Source organism: Mesitornis unicolor, unplaced genomic scaffold (genome assembly GCF_000695765.1).
Source record: "Mesitornis unicolor isolate BGI_N332 unplaced genomic scaffold, ASM69576v1 scaffold30249, whole genome shotgun sequence".
Taxonomy (NCBI): Eukaryota; Metazoa; Chordata; class Aves; order Mesitornithiformes; family Mesitornithidae; genus Mesitornis; species Mesitornis unicolor.
In genome coordinates, this window is record NW_010205753.1 from 1,340 (window position 1) to 19,264 (window position 17,925).

At 52.0% G+C, this 17,925-nt stretch overlaps 1 protein-coding gene across 1 annotated transcript in view; it reads right to left on the bottom strand.

Moving 5' to 3' along the window:
* Positions 1-15,968: 15,968 nt before the first annotated feature.
* The window catches only part of NDUFA8 (NADH dehydrogenase (ubiquinone) 1 alpha subcomplex, 8, 19kDa), a gene marked incomplete at its 5' end in the record, with an annotated part of 10,699 nt that continues 8,742 nt past the window's right edge, over positions 15,969-17,925 (bottom strand). Inside the window, 2 exons of the mRNA XM_010191521.1 lie at positions 15,969-16,238; positions 16,709-16,874. Of these exons, the coding sequence (XP_010189823.1) occupies positions 16,101-16,238; positions 16,709-16,874 (304 nt within the window). The remainder of the gene's footprint in view (positions 16,239-16,708; positions 16,875-17,925) is intronic.

Below are 17,925 nucleotides of genomic sequence, written 5' to 3' on the forward strand. Positions count from 1 at the left end.
TGGGTGCTCACCCATCACCTCCTCTCTCCCCAGGCGGCAGCAGCCCATTCCCAAGCTCAACCCCCCACCGCCCATCCTACGCAAGAGGTCAAGCAAGACCTCCCCGAGCATGGAGGCAGAGGTGAAGCCCGAGAGTGCTGCCCACATCAGCGTGCCCAGCCCCAGTGTCTCCAGCCTCACCAGCATCGCTGCCAGCTCGCTCAGCCTCTTGGACCCTGAGGCAAGGACTCCTGCGAGGAGCACGGCCACCAGCGTGGAGCCCATCCCTGCTGGGACCGGCCAGCACACCATGGGCAAGGACAGGACTGGGGAGAGCGGGCAGACCAGCAGCCATGACCCCGCAGCCAGCGAGGCCCTGGCCAAGGACTTGGTGACCCTGGGCAGCCCTGCGGACAGCATGCTGCCCTTCTCCCCTGCAGATGACACCTGCTTGCACATCAGCTTCTCGGAAGATGAGCTGCTCGAAACAGAGCTGGACGCTGCCAGGGGGAGCAGCAGGGTCCCCTCTTAGTCAGATCGCAGTAGGTGGCAGCTGGCTGGCAGGGACATCCCAGGAGCTCCATCCATGCCGCTCCACCAGCCTGTGCTGGGGTTGGGGTCCCTGTCCCCAGCAGCTCTCCCTGCTGCTGCCCAGCAGAGGCACAGTCCATCACAGCATCCCTTCTGCTGGCCACAGCAGCCCCAGCCTTCCCGCAGCAGACGGGAACCACCCCCAGCCCCTGGCAGGGTGTGAGCCATCGCCATTGCCATCACCTGCTGGGTGGCTCACAAGGCCAGGGCACGCCGGATGGGAATGGCACTGGTTTGACTTGCTCCAGGGAGGCTCTGACCCTGCCAGCATTGCCCACGGGATGCTCCACAGCAGAGACATCGCAAGGAGCAGAGCAGCAGGAGCCAGGGATACAGCACAGCGCAGGACACAAGGCTGCTGTCCGTCAGTTGCCACCTGCAGTAGCAGAGTGAATGGAGCCATGTAGCATCACCACGGTGCTGCTCCCATTCCTGGCTACCTAAGGTGGGCGCCAGGTTGCCACCACACTGTCACGGGCAACCCATGTCCACCAGCGTCAGTGCTGCACCCAGCCCTGCTTTTGGTGATAGCAGCCCCATCGCCGTGTCCCCGCACAGCAAAGCCACCACTGCCTCCCTCCACAGGTGCCTTTTCCCACACCCCAGCACCCACTGCCCACACAGGCTGGGGTCACACCCCCAGAGGCCACTAATGGGGTGCAGGGCTGGCCCTGGGAGCCTGCTGCTGTGGTGAGTGACGCTCCCAGAGGATGGGTGCACCCCGTGTCTTGGAGTTCGGGTGGGAGAGCCCTCCTGTGCCTCCCCGAGCTGCTGGTGGCTGCTCCATGGTGCTGATTTTAGGGTGTTATGGTTGGTTTGGTGTCAGAAATGTGAGGGTCCTGGGATTAGCTAAGGTTTAAGAAAGAAGCCCAACGTGGGCAGGTTTTGAGGAGGGACCTGAGGAGATGCTCCTCTACCTCGGTTGTTTGTGAGAGGGCACTGAGAAAGTGTTGGAGGGTAGAGATGGGCAAGTGTTGAGGAGAAATGGAGACGCTGAACAGCACTACCTGTTCCTGGCACGGCTGAGGTGGTGGGACGTGCACCCCAGAGATGCAGGAGGTGGCATCGCCCCCTGCGTCTGGGGCTGGGGGCCGGTGAAGCTGTGGCTGGGCTGTCCCGTAGCGCGGTAGAGACAGAGCAGCCTGCCCGTAGGAGTAAAGTACACGGCAGTCTGGTAACTGACTTTTAAAGAAAAAAAAAATAATAAAGGTGTCCAATTTGCAGAGCAAGTGCTATGGTCTCTGCCCCACCGAGTCCCTGCCCCCAGGTATTCCCAAAAAAGAGAAAACCCCAGTGGGAATGGAGCTGCCCTGAGCCGCCAGCCTGGCACCCTCCCCAGCCCACAGCCCCTCGCAGTGCAGGTGACAGCAGGGGATCCTGTGTCCATGAGGACAGGTTCCTCGGCCAGGGATGAGGCCCATTTCCACTCCAGACCCTCACCCCAAGCCCAACAGCACCCACACCACACTGTGTGGCACCAAGTGCTGGCTGCTGCAGCCCCTGGACAGGGCTTTGCCCCCCACTTACCCCTCTTTGCCCTTTCTTGTGCCCATTTCTGCTCCCAAAATAAATCCTGGCCCCAGAACACAGGATGGGAGTGCCACAGAGGGAGGAGGTGGATGGGATGGGATGGGATGGGATGGGATGGGATGGGATGGGATGGGATGGGATGGGATGGGATGGGATGGGATGGGATGGGATGGCCCCCCCCACCCTCTGCAGCATCCTGGCCCCTCTGAGGTGTGGACAGGAACCGATGCGTGATCCAGCACGGAGGCTCCAGGATGGATGTGGACCCCATGAGGCTGTCCCCCCCCATACAGGAGGAGGGACCCAACCAAAGGGTCCCAGTCCAGCTCTGGGGGTTGGATGGACCCAGGACCCCTGCGGGGGTCTCGGGGCCACTCCCCATCCCTCCACGGAGCGGTGCAGCCCCCAGCACGATGGAGCCGGGCACAGGGAGCCCTTTCCCCAGGCCCACCAGACATCTGCCCAGGGAGGGGGCACTTCCAGCCCCACGTCTTATTATGCTTCCTTATGGGAAGAAACTTTTTCCTCCGCTGTCGGGTAAGCTGCTAGCAATCATCAGGCAGGCAGGTGGTAAAGATTCATATCCATCAAACAATGCCATTTAGTTTGTAACCTGTGACTAAATCTGGTGTTAGCTTTAATTTCAGAGTCTGCTTTAGGGCTCGCTTGTTAATCTCTATGCAAAGCAGATGAAATGAATATGCAGCATTTTGGATGTAATTGTACAGCTTCAATTCAGCACTATAATTTTCCAAACAGGATCTTGCAATCAAGCTTCTATTCATTAGTGTATAAACAATTTAGTTTCTCAGCTCTCCAGTATGCCAATCATCTCAATGGAGTGAGCATCTCCCACTAAAAGAGGAGGAAAGTTTCCTTTGTGTAGCAGAGGTAAAAGTTGCTCCGTACTTCAGACAATTCCTGCCCGGCGGATCTGGGCCATTCCCGCTGCCCCACAACACCGAGCAGCTGCAAACAGCATCGGGGGAGGACGATGCCTCAGGGACCTCCCAGCAAATGCAGCCCCAGGGCCCCCCAGTTCCATGTGTGAGACCCCACAGAGGAGCCCAGACCCTGCAGGATGAGACCACCTGGAAAGGTGCAGCCACGCAGCACCTCGAGACCCCTGGCAGAGCATCCTGAGGCTTTCGGGAGGGGACAGCCCCCCCAAGCAACCCTCCTTCCACGTCCCCATCTTCCCTGTACCAGCTCAGCCCTCCTGGCCAGGACAGGGCACTGGGACACCCCACACTCGGGGCTGAAAAGGGACAGGGCCAGGCTGGCACGGGGCAGGGGGAACACGTTTTGGCCTTGGTGGCTCAGTCCCCTCATGACTGGGTGCTTTCCTCAGTGGGGACCCAAGGATAGCACACACACAAGCGCATCCAGCACCCGGCCGCATCCCCATCGCTCTGCATCCCCCATCTCTCCGTGCCCATCACGTCCCTCGGAGGTGAGGAGGGACCATCCGAGAGCCCCCACAAAGGGAAGCGCCGTCGGCAGAGCCGCTCAGCGCGGGCTCTGTTTCCAAATGAATATCGACAGCGCTAATTACAGGCCGCCATGCAGACAGCTTATTAGCTTGTCACAAAAAGACGGTATTGAACTGAAAGCCCGCGGTATTCACGGAGCGCAGCAAGACGCTCCCCAGACAGCACAGCGAACCAGGCAGGCGAACAACCTCCAGCAAAACTAATTACTTCCTGATTGTCTACGGCCACCCACTGGGTATAATAGTATAGACTAAATTTGGCATATACATAACTAAGCACTCGGTACCAATTTGGCATACAATAATCATCCTCTGTGTTGCATAATTAAAATCCGATCACTTGGAATAATTATTTCATATTCCTGCTATCGGGTGAGGATTGCATAATGCAGCGTGGCAGGAACTGGGGTCTAGGAGCGAAATCGGCCGCGTTTCCACCTGTGAGCCCCCCGGCATGGATGTTATGGCTCCAGGCACGGCCACAGACCGTGTTCAGCACTGGCTACCTCCAATGGGGGCCAGTAGCCCCTGGGCAAGGTGATGCCATGGAGCTGGAGTCGCCTTAACCCTGCCCCTCTGTGCAATGAGCCCTGAGGCTGTGGGGAAGGATGCCACCAGTTCAGGACAGGCTGTCCCCGTGTCCTCAAGCAAACCCCCCTTGACCTTTCCAGGCAGGCCCCTGTCTCGCTGCCCGTCCGGCCCCATTGTGCTTGCACGTCTGCTAAAGGCGTTTTGGAAAGAGGCGGCAATAAAAAAAATATCAAAACTCAAGCAGAACGTGTGTGTCTAATCCATTAACTTCCTCCGGCAGCTCCCCGGGGACGTGGCACGGAGGAGAAAGAATAGGTGGATATTGCACGCGCCCTGGCACCTCGTCCCCGGGCCAGTCCCACCGCGAGCCGCGGCCACGGGCTCATAAATCACGGCGGGCGACGGCGTTTCACAGCTTGCTTCCCTGCCAGGATATGGCCATTCAACACGGCCGGCATGCGGGGGAAGCTGCATCTCCCACTTCCAGGAAGGGAGGCTCCGCAAGGAAAAACGCGTTGATAAAAAGAAGGACGACATCAGCTTTGTTCGCGTTGCGAAGCTCCCATTGTTCCTGCCGCGGCCGCCGGCCCGCGCTGGAGAAAGTATTTCCTCAGCAATCAATCTCCTGGGCTCCTCGCAGCCCTCGCCTTGGCACCAGATCCTTCTCGGGTTGTTTTGAGAGAAAAAGCAGCTTTCGCCACAGCTTTTGCCACGGGGTGCACTGAGCAATTTGTGGTGCAGTTTGAGGGGATAAGGGACATCCCCAGGGTGGAGGGAGGGGAGACTGGTGCCTGCTCTGGGGGTCTCCATCCCATGTCCCCAGCGAGAGCCGCACCAGCAGACCTGCACTGTTGGTCCCCAAATGCTCTCATCCCGCAGAGCTGCATCCTCCCCATTGGCATGGCACGACCCAGCATGGGACGAGGAAGGCAAATGTGGCCATGACCACACTAACCCCAGTGCCAAAACACAGAGCTTGTGGTGACTGGAAATACGGGAGTTGGGCTGACAGTCGTACAAGAAAAATAGATCGAGTTTCCAAGAAAATAGAGGCAAGCTGATCTGATTTTCATCAGCATCTTCAGCTGCCTTTCGGGAAGCCCCGGCCTGCTCTTCGTTCCTGCTCTCCGCTTTACAAACCACTTAATTCCTTGTTGCTTTGGAAACCCTCACAAAGACCCTCTGCATCCCTCCAAATAACGAGCAACAGATGCTGCTTTGACCTCAGCAACTTCCTGGAAACATACATTTGTCAAAATACAAATACAAATATTAATGTGAGGAAGGCTTTTAAATTACAAGGAAGCAGCAGAGAGCGCAGCCATGCAACGGCCAAGCCCTTGGACAGGGCAGAAACCTGGCACTGGCCCGGGAGGGGTCCCCAAACCCCTGGGAGTCCCCAGGAGGGGCTGCAGCCGGTGCAGGGACCCCATGGTCTGTGTTGGCACTGTGGGGTCCCTGCCTGGCACCACCCAGAGGGGCTTTGGTTTGTAACCCACGGTCTTGCTTTGAGGCAGGTTTGCAAAATAGTTTGAGAACAAACATAAAACCAAACTTTTTTTCAGCACAAAACCTGTTCCTGAGCAGCCCCCACTGCCAGGGGGACCAGGGTCTGTGGATGCCCCCGTACTGCGAGCTACACCAGGCGCAGGCTCAGCTCTCATCCCTATCCACATGCTGTGTTTTGCAGTTTATAGGAGCAACTGGCCTCTTCTACGGAGCTTTAAGCCTCATCTGCTCATCCCACAGGTGGAAGAAGGCATGTGAACAACAACCAACCAGGAACTCTTCTGGTTTTTCTGGCTGCAGCCGCCAGCCAATGCATCCTGGTGACACAGCCCGACTCGTAACATGGCCCACCCTACTGGGACCCCATACCCACGGCACTCACCAGGGCAGGCAGAGGCAGCTCCACAGCTCCAGGCAGGTGAAGCCCCTTTTGCCTCCCAGGATCAGCCAGAAATGAGCACCTGGCAAGGGCTTGGCCTGGTGGAAGGTGGAGCTGGGCGGTCCTGGGCATTTGATGCAGCTGGAGTAGGAGGGACCTGGGCACATTGGGCATCCCCATCCCCTGGTTGTCCCCCACTCTCTGCTGCTGTCTCACCTGACCGTGGGATCTGAGGAACGTCCCTCCCATGAGGGTGTTTTCTCCTCATGACCGGGTTGCGGTGCCCCCATCCCAGCGAGGGGCTGCAGCATCCCAGGTCGGTGCTGCTGTGCAGCACTGGTGACCACAGGGTGGGGAATGGTGGGACAGCGCACTGGGGATTGTCCCCCTGCCGCTGCTGGGGACACGGTGGTGGCACGGGGGGGTCACCACAGTACAGATGCTCTCGTGCCTGCGCCGTGGGGTGCGTGGGGTGCTGCGGCACTGGGAATGTAAATCCTGACCTGGGCTGGGCCGGGGGCTCTGCAGTCCCCAGGATGTCTGCCGTAGCCATGGAAACGGCCATATACATTTACATATTCCTCTGTTAATCGCAGGGACATCAGAGCCACCATCAGAGCCACCCGTCTTCACCGGGGGCTGTTCCCACCCTGCCAAAGGGAGGCCACAGCGCTTCCCACCCTGCACCCGCAAGGTCTCTGCATTGCTGGGCTCAGCCAGCTCCAGCCCTGGCTTTGTACAGCTCCTGAGCAAAACCCATCATGGGGAGAGAAGTCAAACCCTGACTGCACCGGATGTATTTGTCCAGCCTCTGTCATCAGGGAGGGACCCAGAGCAGGGGGATCAGCTGGAGATGTCCACACATATATATTCACATCAACCCTGCCTCAAGGACTGCAGTCCCAAATTTACTCCATTCACCCACCACAGCTCTTTGACCATCAGTGCTTTGGGACCAAACACAACACTCCGGTGTGGAGGACATAAAGGTGGTCACAAACCCTTTGTGAAGGAGGCAAAGCAAAGCAGTTCCTGGGGGCACCAAATTTGCCAGGGCCAGCACAGCTGCGGGGTGGCCATTCCCAGCGTGGAGGAGACTCTGCAGCTCATGGGAGATGGGATGAGGGCTCTGCTTGACTGATTCGCTCTCAAAAATAACATCCAGGGAGTGATTAAAAGCTGGCGGGACCTGAGGGTGCGGATGTGCCTCCCAAGATGAAGCCTTGTCCCTGCATGCATTTTGGGGGGAGGGTGGCTGCCTTCCCTGCCTACTCACCAGCCAGGGCAGGGTGCTGGAGCCCAACAAATGACTTTCCATCACATTAACAAGAGCCAGGCACTTTCCGGTGAGCTCGGCAGGTGCATGCAGGCACTGCCAGCTCCCGACACGGGTGCCAGGGCCCTTGTGTGCCAAGGGATAACGAGTGGCGCTGCCAGAGCACAGGCGCAGCTGGCCCCGCTGGCACTGACGGTGGCTGCACACGCCGAGGGCGTTGGCTCAGCCCCGGCTGCCTTCGCCACCGCTCACCCAGGAGGATTTGCCTTGCAGGTCACAGCTGGCAGCACCTCTGCACTGCCAGGACCTGAGGTTTAGTCCTGAGCCAGGGAAGGGAGCACGTTTGCTGAGTGAGAGAGAAAAAAAACGTTAGAGGCGATCATCCCAATCACTCCTTTGCACAGAGCATCACACGGAGCCGTGTCTGCAGCCACCAGCACAGCCAGGGAGCAACTGTCCCCAGTGCTGCTCCTGCCTCCCACCCCAGCCTGGGGGTGCTCGAAGGGCATGGGGGTGGCACTAGGGAAGCTCCCACCAGTTACAGACACTACCCTGTGTGGCCACGAGCCACCGTACTCGCACAGAGGCCACCCCAGGACTCTCAGTGCTCTGCTCAGACCCGTTGGGCTCTGCAGGGATGCAGGGTCCACGGACTGCGGCATCACACCCCTGGGTGCTCCCACACTACAGCAGGAGCTCCTGTCACTGCGTGCACTGCTCACAGCCCTGGGCACGTTTTCCCTGCATGCAGGGTCTGCTGGAGGGCTTGGAGCAGCCCTGTCCCAGCACTGCGCCACCAGGATTTCAGACCCACCAGTTTCCTCTGCCCTTTCCACCGAACCAACCCACAGAAAATTTTATAAACTTGAGGAAACGCGAGTCAAAGCACAAGGAGCCCAAAGCTGAGCCAAAGCGTGACCTCAGCAACCTCCCCGCTTTGTCCAGCCTGGGACCTCCTCATTATCTGTCAGCACTTGCTGAGTCTCCTCCTTCGGGGGACACACCAGGCCCTTCCGGAGGAGCAGTCCGTGCTGCTCTAATGACTGTCTTATCTCTGCTGTTTCCAGCTCTGCTTCCCTCCGCCGGCGCAGGGGTGATGCCCTCCCCAAGCTGGCAGCCCCAGGGACCAGTGCCCCAGTCCACGCCTGTGCAGAGCCCTCCAGGGATGGGTTCATCCTGCTGGTCTGTGGGTTTGGGGCTGTGCCCTCTGCAGGGTGGGGGTCCCCCAACATTCAACGGGATGGCAATAGGGATGAAGGCTTGATGGAGCAGCTGAGAGTAAGGCTCAGCTCCATCCTATGGCGGCTGCTCCCATCCATCCCATTCCATCTCCATCCCATCCCTGATGGAGGCCCTCAGAGCCCAGCAGAACAGGAGCCAAGAGAAGACGGAGCAGAGTTTGCTATCTGAAGCATGAACCTGCCCATGCGAGACGAGGGCAGTGACAGGCAGGGAGTGTTTGGTGCAAAGGAAGGAAATGGAAGATTTACATCCCCAGAACTTCCCTGCTTTTGTTCTCCCTCCCGCCCCCGCTCTTCTCCTTGGCCACTCACTCTTCTCGCTGGATGTGTATGGCTTGATACTGCCCAAGCAAGCTGGAAACTGGGTATATCAGCTGAAAGCAATTTACTTTGATATCCAGCTGCCAGATTTTCCTTCATTTGTTTACTTTTAAATGCTTTTTTAAAAGCCAAAGTACACAAGGCAGCCAAATTGCTGACATGTGTGCCGGGCCGGTACCCCGCAAATGCTGCATTCTTTCATGTCCTCCTGGGCTCAGATCCACTCATGTTTATTTAAAATACGTAGAACACTTCAGCACTATTAAGGACCATGTTTTATAGTAAATGGAAAAAGATTTCCTTGCAGGCCAAGGGGAGAGGAAAAGAATCACTTCAGCTCCGTTTTGTTCTGCTAGCGCCCAGCCACCCACGTCCCACCAATGTGCTGGGCCTGGGGCCAGGTCCCATTAGCTCTGGTTGCTCCTCAGGAGCTGCTGGTGCTCTGGGAATGCTGCAGACAGGTGGACATGGGGCTCCAGTAATGCCTGTGGGGCTGGGCCTTCCTCCCCCATAGACCCATGGGGCAGTTAGCCTGTGATGGCCAAAAAAAACCCCAAGATGGGACTTGAAGTTATCCAGGTTCTCGGTGGCTTTGGTGTCTCATGCTGCTACCCCCACCCACCAGCATTCAGCTTAGCCCGGACTCTCTCCCATCACATTCCCATGTCTATATGTTCAACCCTCACAGCTCCTATTTAAGCACACAAATTTCACACCTAGGAACCATGGATGCTAAAGTCATCGGTGTGACACCAACTTGTGGCACACGAGCAGCAGCTTCAGGACAGCCCTTGCAAATCAGCAGGGTGATTTGCCTGGGCAAATCAAGGTGGCAGCGCCTAGGCAGACAGTTATGGGTGTGCAGGAACACCGAGATGGAGCAGAGCAGCACAGAACAACAGTACAGATGGCATATAACTACACATCCTCTCAAAAATACGATACAGATGCTGGAATGGATAGCAAATAAATATTTCAAGAACAATAACAGCTAAATGGGACTATATATGGAAGTAGATATTCAAATTCAGATTTTTTAATGTATGATTAATATGGGCATTTGGGGAGGGAATGAGGGCAGAAGGGTCATTTCCAGCTAATGCTGCCTTTCCTCAAGCCATCCAGAGGGATGCTTGATGTTTGGTGCTTGACCAAAGCTGAACTCCAAGGGGCAACACGAGGATGCACATCAGAAAGTGAAAATGTCAACAAACAGCAAATAAATCCCACGGGCTATTGTCACTGCTTACGCTTAAAGAAACGCAGAAGGACAACATATAGAGAAAGAAGCAAGAATGCAACTTACATTTTTAATCAAATTATCTGCTACCAGCAACACAGAGACGGACAGTGGCTTTGTGAAAAGACCTCCTTCCCACAAGAAAACGCTGCTGATGTAGCCAGAATTGGTCTGGTTTGTTTCCAAGCACAAAGCCCAAGAAAGCAGAAAGCTCCAGTTATTAACTGTTAATCATTTGGAGTGCAGCACCTTCATAGTTTTATTGTAATTAGCCAGACTGGTAAATCTTCAAAAGGATTCCTCCAGCGGAGTCCCAGACTCAGATTATGTCATGCCCTGAACACAACATCCCACAACTGGTTTCACTCATGGTTAGAAGAAACAAAGGCTCTAAGCAAGCGATGATGGGGAGCAGAGCAGGGTTTGCAAGGACAAGCACCGGTGCTACATGTATCTGGGGGATTTTTCGCTCCTGTAACCACCCCCTTGCTCCCCCTACGCAGCCATTTCCACACATTGCACCACAGCAGAGAATGGCGCAGACCTGAGAGCAGGGTGTTCATGGGGCTCCCCTTGATGGGTCTGTGCCCGCTGCAGCCACAAAGAGCATCCCCTAAGGCTCCTCCAAGGCGTTTCCCAAGGACAAAGAGGAGTAAACAAGCAGAGAGGGCTCTGCTGGGTGGAACCACCCCATTGCCCAGAGGAGCCAGGGCAGAGGGAAGTGACATGCCCCAAGGCCACACAATGAGATAGTGACAGGCAGGAAAGGGAAGCCGGGTTGTCTGTCCCCCAGTGCAGGGCTGTACCCTCCTGTCCACACTACTCCGGTATTGCTCCCTTCTTTCCCCTCCACAACACGCTGGTGTAAAGGACAGAAAACAAACATACAAAAGCTTGTAACAATAAAGAGCCCAATAACCAATCGTAAAGACTCCGGCAGCTGTAGGGAGCCAAAAGCTTCTTGGAGGGGGTTGGATGGAAGCTGAGTTTCCCTCCCTGCTTGTATTGTATTTCTTTCCTCTGCCAAAATGTGCTTCCTGAGTCTTGGGCAGAGCTCTCTGCCGCTGACCCTCACCTTCCTCTGTTTGGCCTGGAGCGCAGGCTCGCCACGAGCGCCTGCAGCCGCGCCTGGGGACGGGCAGAGCCTCCTGCTGCGTGCACATGGCCAGGGTCAGCTCCGCTGTCAGCGCCTTCCTGACAGCGAAAGCCAAGTCGGGCCACACCTGACCACGTCCCACTCCGATGCAGGAGTCCAGAGAGAGCCACAGGCTGGGGGACACGGCTATGAGCAATGTGATGCACATTTATGGGCTCCGTCCAGTCCTTTTCTCCCAGACAAAGATGAGGCAGGTTCCTCCCTCCTGCACGGCTACAAACAGGAGGCAGTGAGAACAAAGCCGGGGTCAGATAGTGCGCTAATCAAAGGGGTAATTCTGGCTCCATTAAAATTCTCGCTCCTGTTCGCATGGAAGCGGAGGGCTGCGCTCCTACTTATAAAGAGCTGAACCACCCTCAGGGTGACTCATAGCCCTTGACAGAGCTGCCATGCTGATTTTACAAATATTAGAGCAATGCCTCAGAGTCGGTGTTTTGTATGGTTTAACCTATCAATTTGGGAGCAGACCCATAGCTTTTTCAGAAAGCTCCCCTTCTCTGCATTTTATTTCCTTTCCTGGTGCCAGAGCCGGAGCCAAAGCCAAGCTTAACAAAGCAACAGGCATGGCCGTTCTTCCCAGCGCTCATTTTCCCCTGGTAAGAAGGGAGAAATCAATTTAAAACCTGTCAAAACAGCAAAAGCTCTTTGCCATTTTGTGCTGCAGAACACAGCGTGAACCAAACGCACACTTGAAACATCTGCATTTGCCAGCCCAGCCACAAGCACAGGAGCACACAGGTTGGGATCCTTTTGTTCAGGCAACTCCAAAAAGCGTGATGTGGGCACAGAGGGCAGCAGCGATAGGGAGACGCTTGGGATGCAGGCAAGATAGAAGAGCTTCTACCTTATTAAATGTTTGCATTTCTTGTCTTTGAGCTGTCATTCCTGGATCCAGTCAGGTACAGCAAATCTCTTCATGTTCCCGCAGCTTCTGGTGACAGCCTGGAGCAGCTCTGAACCAGACAGCAGACTCAGAGCAAACACAACACAGCTCTCCTCATTACCCACTTTTGTCAAGCACATACTTCACACATGAGAAGAACCTGCACCCATGCACACGTGAGCCCTGCTAAGGCTTCTGCAATGTAAGGGAGTAGAGAAACTTGTTGTCGAAGCAGACACCAAAGCCACAAATAACCCCTGCACCACCAGGTGGCTTGTGCTGCTGACCACCCCTTGGTACCTGGGAACCACTCCCCTTTCAGCATCTGCTTTTACTTGTCTATTCCTAAAGAAAAGAAAACAATGTGCTTTTACATTAAATATTGCAATTAACGTGCTTCCCACATTTGCCCCGCAGGTTCAGAGCCATCCTGTTCTCTGCAGCACCAGGGACATCCTCTTCCTGGGTTCAGAGAGGAAAATGCCATTTAGACTGGGATTTCCCAACCACCTTTATATACTTTGGCTCTCCCTTAACTTCCTTAAATCACATCAAATGTGATCGAGGTGGTCAGAAGATTTTCAAACCATTTTTCTTCCTCTTCCCACTTCATACTCGATTCAAGAGCTTTTGTGTGTGTAAGAAAAATCAAGTTGAGACAGCATTCAAGTGAATTTTGTAGCAAAGACAAAAGACCTAACGAAGTTTCCAATAGCAGTACTGAAGTAGCCCTAGGACTTTCATGATAGCAAAATCTTCACAGATGCCCAAGATCACCTTAATGCAGCCACAAGAGGGAGTCTCAAATCTCCTGTTAATATCAGATGGATTACAGTTCCAAAACATCTCTAGTACAAGAGTACACAGCAAGCTTTCAAAAGGATTTTCAGAAGTTACTCTGAACTCCAGATTTCTTCTCTGACTTCATAGGAGTACCTTGTTCTGAAGGTAAAGGATCTTTAAAATTACGAATCCTTGGTGTAAAGATGCAGGTTTTCCTTTTCTTAGGAGGTAGGGAATTACCTTATTTATCCACTCTAGACCCACATTGCAACTGAAGGCAGAGGAAGAGGAGTATGTGACTTCTGGAAGTCCTTTTTTTAGCAGAAATGAGAATATGGATAATATGATAAGCAACAGAATTATGAATTAAATAAATGCAATTCCTTTCCACCACTTGCCCAGATTTGGTGACTTTAAGCAGAGTGGGAGCTGCTGTTGGACTCCCAGCCTTTTTGGCTAACAGTCCGCCTTCTCCAGCCTTTCTGCCCTGGGAGTTAGGCAGAACCATCTGAGACCAGGGCAAGTCAAACCGCCAGATGTCTTGGAGGGGAACTTTCTCTCCAGGATGCTGTCGTGCTAGTGCCACACAGTTCTGCTGCACCAGAAATGCACATTCCTACCTTCCCGAGATTAGAAATTGCACTAGGATTTTACTCTTCCATCCACAACCTGCAAGAACAGAGCAGGCTGTGCCTAATCTAACCCGTGATGTGGCAAACTACCATGCCACTGGCTTAACATTTTGTTAATTTGACACATTTGATAAGAATGGGCTCTGGCAGAGCTAAGAGCCCGCAGCATAACAAATAGCACTTCTCACATCGCCAGTAAAATATCTGTGTTGAATGTGTATGTCTGCTCTCCATCTGCCAAAAAGATGTCAAGATACATTCTTCAAAAATACTTTCATGGTCTTTACTCAGTCTTGACATTTACTTGTGCTAAAGTTTCCAAGAAAACATTACAGCTCCAAAGGGGGCACCTATGTTTGGTTACAGCCACACGATGATTTTGAACAAAAATAGCTACGTACAGGTACTGCCCAAAGCACCAAGAAACAGACCCTGGGCAACACTTTGTGCAGAGATTCAGCCAAGAGACAAAGACAAGAAGCAATTATTGCAAAGAGGTTAATGAAAGAAGTGCTCACAGTACAGCTGAATTCTACTTGACTTTATCACTTCACTGTCTTCTGCTGTTCCCTTCTGTACATTCACCTGCCCGCTCCTGCTTGAAACTGAAGTGGGGATATGGGCAAGCAGATCGTTAACTCTGACTTTTAAACCTGGTCAATGCATCATCGCTGGATCAACCACCTCTGACCCAAGAGGCAGTAGATTCAGCTGCCACTAAACAGATAAACAGTCTTAAACCTTTGAAGTTGCAGCATAAACCACTTTTTTTTTTGCTTACAGTACTAGCCAACTTAAGGGTGAGGCTCCTAAAAGGCTGTTTAAAAAAAACCTGTCCCCCTATTTACGCATGTCATTCTTTTCAGCAGCAATTTAATGGGAAAAAATACTCTTTAATTACGATTAGAGGCTGACTACTGGAATGCCCATGCCTGTATATTCAAAAGCAGATGTTCAGCAGTGCAATGTTTCACACATCATCCTGACAATAGTCAGTTATTAACAAAACACAGTACTACCTAAAAAGTCTTTCTGTGAGATTGCTCAACTATTGCAGTGGGTCAGCAACAAAAGATCAGATGTGGCACGTGTTAACATCCCAGAACAATTTATTCTCTACTTGGCCAAACCTCATTTCACTCACTCAGCTGAATGTAATTAGACCTCGGGCTTGTCCCAGTTTCAATCTCTGCAGAGAAGAGGTTCTCTTTCCTCAGTAACACGGGGCTGCTCTGAAACATTGGCAGCGATCTGGGAGGAGAAACTGCAGACGTGCACATCATCTCACTGATTTCGACAGGAGCTGCTCAGAGCACGATATGTACATTAAAATGCAAACATGTATGCCACAGCACCTGCCTAGAGTTTCAGTCAACACACCCCAGCTTAAAGCAGCAAGAACCCATGAGCCACACAGTGCAGGAGCTATTTTTAGACAAATGTTATACGATTTCCTCTCTGGCTCCACGGATCAGAAACATATGCTGCAGCTACAGACCCATTACAGCTTAATCCTACCCCAAACAAGGAGATGGTAAATCTTCAGATCCTAGTAACAGTTAGGCTACTCAGGGAGCAAAGCACTACTCAAGTCTTTGCTATGGTTCAAGCCACACAACCAGGCCCAGAGCAAGCTAAACTGCACGTGGCTTTGCAACAAGAGTTTCTATTTTTTTCTGATCTTTGTAATAAGGTTCTTGCTATTGGGTGGAAGTGGAGGAAAAACTAGATCTACTTCCTATGAAACACCGGACTTTTAGATATTGTAGAAAATATAAATTAAAGAAAACCATCAAGTCAGGGCCTTGAGACAGAAGACAAGCCACCACCTTACACTGCTTAATAGGCCAGGAAGATCCTTTGGGAGAGAAGTCTTTCCTTAAAGGTGTCAAAAATGTAATGTGTTTTTTCTGATGAAGTAGCTTGTGTTGCCTCTATCCCCCAAAAAATGGAAGCCAGTAACCCAGCTGCATGAGGACTCATTAGCTGGTAAGTAGCATAACGCTCTTTACATCAGAAACAGCACTGACCTCACACCAAGAAAAAGTCATAGATTCAGACTAAAACCTTCTTCCAAGACAGATTTTAGGTTAAACCGACATAGCAGGAGTCCCTTGGAAACAAACACACAATTCAGCTGCAAGACTAAGGCAGGACATCAACGACTTGTTTGTTCTCCAAGCTTCCTTGATACAAGTGACAGTGTTCTTAATAAGTAAAGAAAATCTCACGTCAGTTTTTGATTGTTTGAAGTCAGAGACTCTGGCTACATTTCTACACATCTCAGACAAGCCTGGTAGCCACTATCAAGCAAATGACACTGCTAGTATCCAGGTGGTCCTAAGGGCTATGTGACTGCAGAAAGCACTGTGCAAAACAGGGAAATACTGGGTTTTTTTAGTTGCTATGATGTGTGAGTATCTTTAAAGAAGTCTACTAAGCCACATGTAACAGTTTTGGGTTCTTTAATCATTAAAGATATACCCAACACATAACGGACAGTTTACATTTGCAAGCAATGTCTTTGCACTTCAGTTACGGCACAGTCTGCCCACTTTTACCAGGACCAGAAAAAGAGCCTACTCCCAAACGGAGAAGGCTTCAGCTCTCCTTCAATAGGTGGATTGGGCTCTGGTCTAGGTCTAGAGTGATAGGCATTCTCAGGCTTGGGACGGTCTGTCTTCACTTTCGTCACCTGGAAAGAAAAAAAAGAAGTGATACGACTTCTCACAGCACTTCACAGAAACGCTAGACTGAGTCAGCACTTAAAGGAAGAACTACCAAGAAGTACCAAATGGCACTAAGGATACATTGTTGATCTGATGAGAGCTTCTATCTTCAGGATACTTCTAAAAGAAAAACAAAGGAGGGCATTTCACTTGTAACTAGAGTAGTTCTGTATATGTGTGAGCTTCAGTCCTAAAGCAAAGGTCTCTGTGCTAGGAAAAGCAAAAAAGTAAGATTAAGTGGCATGGTCTAAGAAAGGTGCAAGTTTTCTGGGACAGCAACCCTGGAGAACACTAACAGAAGACCTAGTGAGGTCCACAGTGTTAAGTTCATGAACAACCTTCTGGTCAGGAGAAGAGTTTGGACCTAGTCTGGACAAAATGTCCCTAAGAAGGCAGTGAAGAATCTGCCGATCCTGTCAAAAAGGTATGAAGTTACCTTAGATAGCTCTCCCAGATCAGGCCTCACCCAACCCAACTTCTCCAGCACACAGTTATCAAACACTGCCTGCTGCTTTCGGCACCGACGGAACTCCTGCAAGTTGTTATAGTCAATGCACGTCCAGTACTCAGTAAATGGCTCTGCACAGTGAGTCTTAATCTTCCTGTAAGAGATTGCAGAAAGAAAATGGTTAGCAAGTGTTGTAGCTTTAATGTTTTGCTCTCTTATGCATTCAAACTTCAACATGTGATAAAGAAGCTTTAAGTTCTCAAGAACATTTAAGTTCTCAAGAACATTTAAGTTCTCAAGAACATTTAAGTTCTCAAGAACATTTAAGTTCTCAAGAACATTTAAAAGTCTTCAGAGAAGTCAATACTTTGAACATCATTAAACAGAACTTGACACCAACACCAATAAAATTTTTATCACTGTAGCTACAAGGAGGGATAGCAATAACTTAACCAGTATGTGGAAGGTATTCTTGCTAGGTAGGTGTACACAGCTCTCCCATATGGGATCCTTGTTTTGCTAAGTAACATATTGTACATTAGACACCGCTCTGTGGCTTCCAAACTAATTTGCTGTCTTCAGCTCAGGCAGATAGGCTTAGGACAGAGGTCTCTGATTAACAGCTGCTGTACTGGAAGTGGACATGCTTAGAGATAATTAAACCAGGCCTTTTGCTAGCAACTTAAGAACACAATAGTGGCACATGCCTTGATCTATGCTTTTGGTCACAAGAGGCAAATGGTGTATCTACTCCAGCTTTCACACGTGAAAAGTATGTCTGTGAAACAGAGAGGACAGACAATGCAAGGCTTAGGTTGGTTTCCCAGAGTTCATAATAAAGATGCAAGGTGCGGCAGTAGCAAGCCTTCCACCAACCCCCTGCATTCCCAGCTAATGTAACAAAAAGCTGGACCAGTTTCTCAGGCGCAGAGGCCATGGAGCTTCATATAAAAGGATAAACTGAAGTAAAAACAAATAAAATAAGAACAAAAAGGGCACAGCCTCTGCCTTTAAGAGTTCCAAGTTTAAGAAGCAAGAATAAAGTCCTTGGAGGCCACAATGGTGGCAACATTTTGAACTAAACCCAGTGACTGTCAGCGCTCGAATAACAAAACTCAGCAAGGACATGCTACACCGGGAGCTCCCCAAACGCCTTCACCTTCAGGGGTGACCAGCGCTTCGGCCTAGGCGCCCTCCGGGAAGGC